This window comes from Grammomys surdaster, unplaced genomic scaffold (genome assembly GCF_004785775.1).
Source record: "Grammomys surdaster isolate TR1022 unplaced genomic scaffold, NIH_TR_1.0 125821, whole genome shotgun sequence".
Taxonomy (NCBI): Eukaryota; Metazoa; Chordata; class Mammalia; order Rodentia; family Muridae; genus Grammomys; species Grammomys surdaster.
In genome coordinates this window covers 177507-188143 of record NW_021620651.1, presented here as the reverse complement: position 1 = coordinate 188143, position 10637 = coordinate 177507, and the positions used below count along the sequence as shown (strand labels likewise).

The 10637-nt window shown below is 53.9% G+C and overlaps 1 protein-coding gene across 1 annotated transcript in view; it reads right to left on the bottom strand.

Annotated features, from left to right (window-relative positions):
* Window positions 1–10637, bottom strand: part of Tnk2 (tyrosine kinase non receptor 2) — a gene marked incomplete at its 3' end in the record, with an annotated part of 35559 nt that overhangs the window by 2918 nt on the left and 22004 nt on the right. The window contains exons 4-10 of the mRNA XM_028789387.1: window positions 9342–9563; window positions 8191–8343; window positions 7504–7781; window positions 6842–6968; window positions 6331–6477; window positions 6137–6231; window positions 2037–2231 (exon numbers count right to left, since the gene is read on the bottom strand). Coding sequence (XP_028645220.1) covers window positions 2037–2231; window positions 6137–6231; window positions 6331–6477; window positions 6842–6968; window positions 7504–7781; window positions 8191–8343; window positions 9342–9563 — 1217 coding nt within the window. The remainder of the gene's footprint in view (window positions 1–2036; window positions 2232–6136; window positions 6232–6330; window positions 6478–6841; window positions 6969–7503; window positions 7782–8190; window positions 8344–9341; window positions 9564–10637) is intronic.

The window sequence follows — 10637 nt, the reverse complement described above, 5'->3', positions numbered from 1 at the left end:
CACACACACACACACACACACACACACACACACACACACGCACGCATGCACCCCTCCTGAGTGTTTAGGGGACAATGCAAAGACTAAGACATATCTCAGAGGAAACTGAGCGGCAGACCTGAGTCCCAAGGCTCCCAGCCTCCTGTGTCTATACACATCCTAATCCCTACACCCAGGTGTGCCTACCATGGGGAAAGCACCGAACCAGGCTGGGAAGCCTTTGCCTTCCAGGGCTCCAGTACCTTACAAGGACAAAGCTGGTCCTTGATAACTGGCAGCACCCAGCCTATGCCAGGTGTCTACCTGCTGGCACACTCCTCTATAGACCCTCTGGGAGACTGGACATCTGCTGTCAGCCCCTAGAAGGGTGGGCAGGAGGCAGCTTCCTGCTGAACTACAGGAGTCCGGGAGGACGCTGAGCTGTGCAGTGTGTTCCCCGTGCTCCCTGACTCACCCCAGCTCCTATGCCATCTGGGATCTGGGACTTAGTCACCAAGGCTGATTAAAGCCTGGAAGAATGAGGCAGGCTGGCTCAGGCAAAACACAAGTGGGATAGAGGGTGCAGGCCTCTAGCTGCAAGGGCCACCCTTCCCCTCCCCTCCTCCTACTTTCATAAGCCTTTACCTGGTTCCTGTGAGGCCAAGGCCTGATGTTCTAGGGATGTGGGACATGGGAGAACAAAGGCCTGTTTTACCAGTCTCAGGAGGAGGCATGGGGGGCTAGCAGGAGAGCTGACAGAGGCCAACTAGGATGGACAGGGCACCAAGAAGAGCCTGACTCTGTATTCCCCAAATGCCTCCGTGATCTCCCTTTACCAAAAGGAGACCAGGAATCCCTCCAGCAGAGTGTGCTCTGGGCACAGAGCAGGGTAGCTACTCTAAGTTCCCTCCAGGCCTGCTCCCAGTCCTGGGAAGTAAGCTCACTCCTGCCTGGGCCTGTATACAAGACATGAGCGCTGGTCTCATAGCTTCAGGGCTCTACACCTTGGAAATCCCTGAAGGAGATGCAGGTGTCCCGAGAGAACTGCTTCCCAAGTGTCTCCCCATGTGTCAGAAGGTGGAGTCTCCTCTGTGGGGTGATGGGACTTTTTAGTAAGAATGAGTTCATCCTTGGGGTTTCCTCACCTAGGTTTTACTTCAGTGGAAGCTGCGCACAGAGACACTCTGCCCCATAGACATGCAGAGCTGTACTGGGGAGAGTGCATTGCCGAGGGCCCACAGGGCCTGCCTTGGCCTCCCCGCCCCAGCATCCTCAGCACTCAGCCGGTTTGGGCCTCCTCTGGCACCTACACCTTGTCTCAACCTGCCTCTGCTCCCGACTCTTGTCTAGTAGGCGAGCTTCTGGAACAAAAGCCACAGCAGCACAGGGAGGCTGAGAACCTGCAGCGTGGAGCGAGGGGAGGAGAGCGAGGCAGACCTCTGCTTCCCTGCTCAGACACCTGCACATCTACCCACGCACTGTGTAGGGAGACATCACAAGGGAACGAGCAGAGGGCATGCACCACGGCCCAGAAGAAACAACACAGTGAGGAAATGCATGTGGCTTGGGAGCCACACCAGAGGCAGGATCCTGAGGACGATGAGAAGCCCGGGGATGGGAAAAGATCCTATCTGTGCCTGTTACTGGCACCTGTCATGAGAGAGAAGTGTGTGCATGCGCAGGCTGAAGCACCAATGTCTGCACAGGCCTGGGTTAGGAGACAGTGTGTGTAAGCACCAGGATGTGGTATGGGACACCTTCTGCAGGTGTCCACAGCCAAGGGGCAAAGGCTGTCTCACCGCCCAAACATCCATGATGGATTGCACTTGGTGGAAAAGCCAACAGGCAACAGCCTTAACTGACCCTGGTGCCCTGGTGTGGGAAATGACTCAGGGACAGCCTTCAGCAGCTCCTGGTGCTGCCTGCTCTGAGAGCACTTTATTTGGAACATACCTCCAACCTTTACCCAGCCTATGAGAGCTTGTGTGCAGTGTGCTGAGGGTCTACAAGTCCCAGGAGCACAGGACCAGGTCATCGACGTCTCTCTAGATACTCACTCATCAATCCTGTCAGGGAACCCCCAGCAGTGGCGGGGGTCACTGTCGCCATGCCCTGTGTGAATGAAGCTATTCTGGAGAGGCTGGCTGATGTCCTGGGCTGACAGGCCAGCCACAGAGGTCACCACATTTCGAGGGAAGGGCCCTACACACAGCGTCCGTGTGTTCTGACCACGCCACCAGTAGTTCTCAGCCCTGTGTGACAGAGACAGCGTGGTGAATACTAGGTATGGGAGGTGGAAGTAGTGACTCCAGATGAAGGGACCCTTCTCATCCAAAGGACCCTGCTCATGGAATCTGATTACCTTGGCAGGAGAAGCACTGCAGATAAGACCTCACGTCCAGCCACCAGTCCATTCTCCCCAACAGCAACAACATAATCTGCCCCTCCCTGAAGAGGGCCTGGCTATTTGCTCAGTCTTAGCCTAAGCTCCTCTGGGTAAGTCAGTGGCTTTCCCTACAGTCTACAAATAAGGAAACAGGGGACATGGCAGTACATTGACCAGAACGATCGTAGCAGACCCAGTACCCAGATCAATTAAGCCTGCAAACCAGGGCGCTCTCACAATGCACCTGTCCCCTTCCTCCAGTCAGTGCCTGGCCTTGTCTCCTTAGGGCCACTAGATTCACTCCTCGGCAGGGCTCTAGGAATTTTAAGTGATACAGTAGCCAAAAGGATCCCTTAAGTTTAGGAACATGCTTTCCAGTTTCTACTCGGCCCTCCCATGAAGATCTTCAACATGTAGAACACATGGAAACCCAGGCCTTTTCTTCCACCAGAGGGCAGAGCTGTGGGGATCCAGCCTTGCCATCCTCCCCATCTCAGGACAAGGCCTGTCCTTGCCTTACAATAAGGGGTCCAGAAGGGAAACTCAGAATTCCCAGTATGGTGAACCGTGAAGATCTCAGTCCCCAACTCTGCAGACAAATCGTTAGCAAACCTGGACCTGACCTAGTGTAAGCCCAAGCTGAGGTCCACACAGCAAGTAAGTGGGAAAGAATACAGCTTTCTCTGGGCACTCCACACTCCCTGAAGCTGACTGCGGAGGCCCCTGCATCTGCTGCTCATACCTGACAATGTGGGCAGACTCTGGGCTGAGGCACCAGCTGGAGCAGCCACGCTGCTGGGACACAACCACACCACTACTGCCTGTCTCCTCACCTTCATCATCTGTCCCAGAGCCAGAGGGCCTCCTGGGAAACACAGCCACACCAGAGGAGCTGGGGAGGTGCTGTGGACTGCCACAGCTGCCTGCTGGTCATCAAGGCTGCGTGCTGGCCCACCACAGCCACAGCCACCCTGTGATTACTCCCTGCCTTTAGGGTAGGAAGGGCAGGGAAGGAAGGAAGGAGAAAGGACAACACCCTGAGAAGGAAAAGTCTCATCTGAAAATAGCAGGTCTATTCCAAGGAGAGAAAGGAACCTCAGCACACACAGAGCTGCCCATGGAGAGAGAGCACAGGGCAGCAAGGCCTGCCCCACACCCCGGGCTCCTCTCCCAACACCAGCAGCTCCTCCACAAGGCAGCCCCTCACTTCCCCGGGTGCCTCCTGAGGTACTCGTGTACTCCAATGCACCGAGGCAGAGATGTTACCCAAACATTCTGCTCACCACATATAATCCTACCTTGTCCCTTCGAGGGCACAGACTCAAAGCCTTCCACCCCTTCTACCACAGGCCAGGCCAGGCCAAGAACTTGCCAATGGATTTCAAAACCTCTGCCTCTACTCAATACTACTCTGAAAAACCACACAAAGGGGCTGTGAGCCACCGTGCCCTCCACATAAAGACCCCCAGGAGAGGCCAATCATCACTTAGATCTTCAAGTCTGTTTTTTTTAGTTTTTGTTTTGTTTTTTTGTGGACAGCATCTCTCTATGTAACCCTGGCTGTCCTGGAATTCATTTTGTAGATCAGGCTGGCTTTAAACTCACAGAAATACTCTTGTTTCTGCCTCCCTAGTGCTGGAACCAAAGGCATGTGCCACCATGCTCTTAGCATACCTCCCAGTCTAGATAGAGTCCCCTAGACCCAGCTCATGGAAAACTTAGGAATCCTCTATCTACCCCAAACCCTGAGGACTGAGTTTATAGACTGAGCTTACAGAGTCTGAGACTACACAGTCATAGAGTTGGGACCAGGAAACATACTAAAGACAGTTTTAGAAAAGAGAAATCCAAGGCTATGAGCCGAGATAAGGAAGTCAAAAGCCAGAGGAAGAGAGAGTTACACAGACAAACCTAACCCCAACGAGACAAAGCCCAAGCACCTGGAGACATGGAGACGAGGCAGGCAAACAAACACAGCAATCCAGGGGTGAGAAGGTAGAGGAAAGCTCCAGTAACCCCAGACACACAGGCCCACCCAAGGGCTCAAGAGGCTGCTGGGGCTCGTGTCTCTCACCTCCCACCTCCTGAGCAGTTCTAGGGACCAAGTAAGAGCGGACACCTCAGAGGAAGGCATTCTAGAAGTTGAACCATCCGCTGTGGCAGTATTAGCAGCTGAAGCCAACAGGAGCCTGGGGCGGAAGGGCAGGACAGGGTGCACCCAGGACAGCCTCCCAGGAAGAGCCACTCCCTTGCCCCTCCTGCAGCTGGCTTTGCTCTCAGTGACCCAGGGCACCACTTCTAGAGACACACAGGAAGCTTCTGAGTTGTCCCCAGGGAACATAGGTTCCAAATGGAGCAAAAACAGGACTGGTAAAGACTTGGGGCCAGAGGAGCGCAGGATGGAGGTGGATCCAGGGCTTTCTGGCTCTAGTATGTAGGAATGGCTACAGGCCAACTTTTAAGTCTCTGCTAGGTACTGCCAAGGAAGCTCCCACCCAGCCCCACTCTTCTCTCTCAGGCTGTTTCCAGAGTACTATGTCCTACACCTCTTCCTTCCCCCTCAGGTCCAGACCCACACGTGGCTCCTTCCTGTTTCCATGTCTTACCTAACAATTCTCTTCTTTCTCCTATCTCCACCAACTCCCATTCTCTGTAACCTGCTAGAACATCATTCTTGTTCCAAGGATGGAACATGAACTCAACATGAGCGCGAGCCCTGACCTGCAGCAATGGAACAGGGGCCACAATGGGTACAGATAAATCCAAGACACCCAGGGACCATTCCACTGACTCAGGCTGAGACTCACTAACCCCAGTAAGGTGCAGATACACTGAAGGCCCCCTGCGGGCACCCTGACCCAGTTCTGAGTCAGAGGAGGAGCATCCAGGGAATCCCTTGTGTCTCATTTTTCTTCCTGGTCCTCAACACTCACCCACAGTCCCAAAGCAGAGATGCCGAGGCCCCAGCCAGTTCCTCAGACACTGGGGATCAGATGACTGGAGGAAGGGCCAGCAGAAGGTGGGGCCAGGGCAGGGGATGCAGGCAGGAAGCTCAATCAAGGGATGCTGCCTGGGAAGCTAGAGTTTTAAGCTGGTCAGTCACACAGCAGTCCTTACCAGAAAGGGCTGGGAAAGGAGTGGGAGAGGAGGTCCAGGCAGTGGATGGAGGGGTCCGTGACTAGGAAACCCTGGGAGGCTCAACAGGAGGGATGGAAAGTTGCTAAAAGGATGAGGCTGAGCAGGGCGAGGGTGCCTGGGGGTCTGAAAGGCACCAAGGGAAATGGTCAGACTCCTATGCATGGGGCATGGCAGCTCACCCTTACAACCCTAGTACTTGAGAGATAGAGGCAGGAGGATGAGGAGTTTGAGGCCAGCCTGAGCTACTTAAGACCTCTCAAGAACCCTGGTGGCGGTGTTGAGGGAATCCTATGCTGGAGACATCAGAGGAGGAGAATGAGAAACACTCAGCAGTTCTAGTCTGGCCTCCAATTCTGAGGCCAAGCTGAGACGCAGCCTAATCTTCAGCACAGGGCTTTTGGGCCCTAATACACACACAGCCAGAGCTGGGGCCCTGTGGAAAAGGGCAGTGGGGCTGGGGTTAGGCAGGGAAAATCCCACCGAAGTGGCTCTCAGCAGTGTGAGGCCTGTCATGTCCAACACTGCCCACTCCTGCCTGCGTGCTGCCATGGGACGGACTCCTGGAGCAGAAGAGGTCTGCATACCTCTCCACCTCCTGCCCTCTACAGGAGGCAGTGCAGCCCACAGCCCTACCTTCCCTCGATGACAGTGATGACATCATTCATCTGGATGTGCAGCTTGTCTGGCTCCTCAAAGTCCTGAAGGGCTCGCATGTCAGTAGGCTGAGCCTGGGGGCAGAAACAGGTCATTGCTCAGCTCAGGACTAAGCCTCCAACTGCCCCACATGCTTGCACTCCCCCGCCATTGTGGGTAGATCTGCCCCTCACCTCCAGCAGGAAGTCCCGAAGGGCCACAAATGTGGGTCTGTCCTCTGGCTTATGGGCCCAGCACTGGACCATGACATTGTAGATGTCCTGGGGGCAGTCCTCAGGCCGGGGCAGGCGCTCTCCCTCCTTGTCAATCTTATGTAGGATCTGCCAGGCAGGGTGGTGCAGCGGTTAGGGGCAGCAGAGCACCTGCCTCTTCACTTCCTGCTTTCCCTCTGAGCTTTCCAACATGCCCGCCCCCTAAAGAAGGCTCCGTTCCCAGAGCCTGAGACCTTTATTTCCAGCCCTCGCCCTGCCCAGGACCCATCTCTCATCCATGTCCTCCTACCCCCATGCCTGTCCTGGGACATCCTGGGCTACCCCTTTTCTCAGAGATCCCATTGTCAACACGGGGTGTGCAAGAAATGGGAGTCTATCAGAAAAGAACCAGTTCCAACAGGGTCAGGTTGGAAACCAAGGATGGATTACTCCCACCCACCCTATGGGGAACCTACCCCTTACCCCCCATCACCTGGCTGCCGTTGAGGCCAATCCAGGGCTCCTGGCCATATGTGAACATCTCCCACAATGTGACCCCAAACATCCAGGTGTCACTGGCATGGGAGAAAGTCCGTGTCTTCAGGCTCTCAGGGGCACACCTGGCAAAAGATAAGGGTCAAAGGGAAGGCTTCTTTGGGACCCCTCCTTGATACCCCTTAGCTACCTCTGGTACTAGGAGACTCCACGATGTCAGCAAAGGATCAGCCCAACCAGGACCCAAGGCAGGCCAGGTATCACCATGGCATGCATGTGGGCATCACTAGCCACTGCCTACAAGATACGGCACAATCTATTCCGGCCTGCCACCAGCTCTACACAGATAAGCCTACTGACCACTCTGGCCTGGCTACTTGCCATACATTTTAAACTTAACAGCAAGTCCTCCAGGAAGCCTTTTAATAACCCACCAAAGTACATGCCCTTTGGATTTCCTGTGCCTTCCAATATCCTGATAGAATTCCCTGGGTGGATGTGCAAACATGTAAAGAAAGGCACCCAGGCCCAGAAATGGCAAGGACAGGCTGAGGCCGACAGTCCTGTGTGGGTAACAGAGGCCCCAGAAATTGGAGGCGTGGGTCTGCTGAGAGTGAAGTGGAGCTCAGGCCCCATGAGCCAGCAACACTTGCCCCTCACCAGGCAAAGGGCACCTTGCGGTGTTCTTGCATGACATAGTGGTCATCATTCTGGGGCAGAGCTCGCATCAGTCCGAAGTCCCCAATCTTGACCAGGTCACGGGTAGCCAAAAGCAGGTTTCGAGCAGCCAGGTCACGGTGAATGAAGCGCTTGGACTCCAGGTACCCCATGCCCTCAGCCACCTGCACAGCGTAGCGACTCAGCGTCCCCAAGAGGAAATGACCTTGGTGTTTACGTAGTCGGTCCAACAGAGATCCCAGAGGTGCCAGCTCTGTCACCTGAGGCCATGCAGAAGACAAAGAGGATAAATTCCACAGATCTCTGTCACTCTCTGAGAGGCAAAGTTTCCAGTCTCTTTCTGGAGGTCGGCCATAGCTGTATTCAATGCTCATTTCTGACCTGTCTGTTGAGAGCTACCATGAGCATTCAAGGCCTGTCCTGTCCCTTCAGCCATCCCAAGAACCTAAGCACCAGAATAAAGCACACTAAAGAGGCCCAGGCTAGTAACTCCAAACATCAACTCAAGCCAAGGGCCAGCCATTCCTATGGGCACATCTCCTTGACAATGAGCAGTACTAGGCAGGTCCCTGGTAAACCCCTCTGCCACATGTGACAGGAGGAAGAGCACAGCTCAGGGCCCAGAGCTGCAGGTTGCCCTCTGACCCTCCCTCCTACCCAAGCGCTCACCATCTTCATAGGTGGTGTGAGCACCACACCATACAAGCGAATGAGGTTTCGGTGGTCTAGCGAATGCATGGCATTGACCTCCCGGATGAAGTCGTCCATGGCCTCTGGCTGGCTCAGCACATCAGGTTTCAGGCACTTCACGGCCACACTCACCTGCCCAGTGAGGGGTCAGCAGGGCATTAGACTTTTCACGGTCCCCAACACTGAGCTAGCTGCTCCTTCCAACTCAGTGCAAAGCCCCTTGTGTCAGACCTGTTCGTCTGAGTGGGTAAGCATATCATCAGTTTACACTGCGTCCCTGCACTGCGTGGGGATGGCAGCGACTGACCTCTAGGGGTCAATAAATGTGGGCCTCTTCTTTCTGGGAAAATTTCTAAATTAGCAGTGGCAATAAATTAAGAGATGTGCAATATAAGACAGAACAGTAATATAGTTTAACCTTAATGCCATAATCTATGGAACTACAGGTTCCAACAGCAGCCTCCCTTGGAAAGGGTGCTGAGTGGCCAGGGCTTGACAGGTCCTGTTGAGTACCAGCAATATTAACATACTGTTTGGGAAGTGTCTGCCCATACATATATTTAAGATAGTCTGCATCCCCCTCTCCACTCTGCACATGTGTGTCTGTGTGTGGTTATCCACTAGGGAATTTTAATACAATTAAGAGAAAAAAGGCTGTAGCTTAAAATTTTAAATCAAATTTATATCTTAGTGATGGAGACACAGCTCAGTGGCACAGCACTTGCTTCAAGGCTAATCCAAAACCATGAAGGAAGGAAGGATAAAGGGACAGAAAATACTCTGTCATTGCATGTTCAAACCCATCTCGGTCTACCCAGCAAGATGCTGTCTCAGAACAAAACTGTATCTTAACTGAACTCAACAAAATCCCTGTGGAGGCTGGGGCGGGGGATGGGGGAGGGCACTGCAGGTCTACCTCAGCCAGGCTTGGGAACCGCAGCCCTTGGCTTTTCATTTTTCAGTGTCCAATCTTTCATAGTAAGCAAACCATTTTTAGACTTGAAAAAAAAAAAAAAAACACTGTGCTCAGTTAAACCTGAGTATGCTTCAAAAGGTGAGTACTTTTTACAACGTGTCCGTAATTACTTGTCTCCTGACGGAAGGGGAGAGGTGCCCACCCCAGAGCTCACCGTCTTCCCTGCAGGTGCATCCCATTCACCCCTCCGCACCACACCAAAGGAGCCATCTCCCAGCTTCTCCAGCAGGCGCAGGTCTTTCTCCCCAATGAGGCAGGTGAGGCTCTGCAGGGTCCCCTCCCCTGCCAGGCCCCCTGGGGTGGGGGAGGGCTTCCGGAAGGTACTCTGAGAGTGATGGGAAGGGAACTCAGCCTCCAGCCGCTTTCCACTGAACACCTGTTTGAAAGCAGCCAGGAGCCAGATGGAACCCAGGGCCCCAGAGTCACTCAGTCCCACCCTACTGGTAAGCCTCAGACAGCTCCTGGCTTTGCCAAGCTGCCAGGGGCAGCCTGTTAAAGGCACATCCTTCTAGAGTATACCCCAACTGAGAACCCACAGCTGAAGCCTCAGGGTAGGTGACAAAAACAGATGAATATGCAGCTTGTGGGTGAAGCTACCCCTGAACGGAGGTCTGTTAAGACAGAGATAGCCCAAAGCCCTCCAGGTGCACCCCAAGCCCCAGCCCTGGTCTCCAGCTCCTCCCCATCCTACCCTTCCCTTCCTGAACCTCCTAAACAGCAGTCTCTTGCCCCTAGCATACAAAGAGGGGGTAGAAGCCCGAGGGGCCCTCTAAACACCTCCCTGTCCATTTTTAGCCCTGGCCCCTTCTCTTGGGTTAACCATTTGGCGCTGTCTGTCTCTATCCTCCCTGGGGAGTCGGCTGCCCTTCATCCTGCCCAGGGGAGAAGATAATTTTAGTCTGAGGTTGACCCATGAGTATGTGTTATGTGTGTGTATGTGGTGCAAATGAAGCCAGTCTTTGCTGGAGAAGGGCCTGGGAAGACAGCTGGATTTCTGGAGGGGCGCCTAGAGCCAAAGGCTGAGAAGGAAGGAAGACTAGAGGGGTCTCCAAGGCCTATTTTGGAGAAAGAAGGGCCAAAGGTGAAGAAACAGAAAGGGAAGAAATAAAATAAAAGAGAATAAATGCACCTGGCCATGCAATCTGACTTGGCCTCTCCTCTGGGGTATCCAAAGCTCTAGCACCAGGCTACAGATTCTTCTCACATCCCTAAGAGCTGGCCAGTCTTACCTGCATGGGCTAAGTGATAGGTTACTTCTCCCCAGCTGGTGAAATGAACCAACTCAAACCAGATTAGGTTATATTAAAGGTGGGTTTATTGGGAAGCTGCTTTTGGGTGGGCGAGTTCACTAGCCCCAAGGATTGAGGGCAAGGGAGTAGGCATGGGGGAAGTGGGGGGTAGGGAAGGGAAAGAGAAAGAGATAAAAGGGTGTGCACAGAGAGAAGGGGGA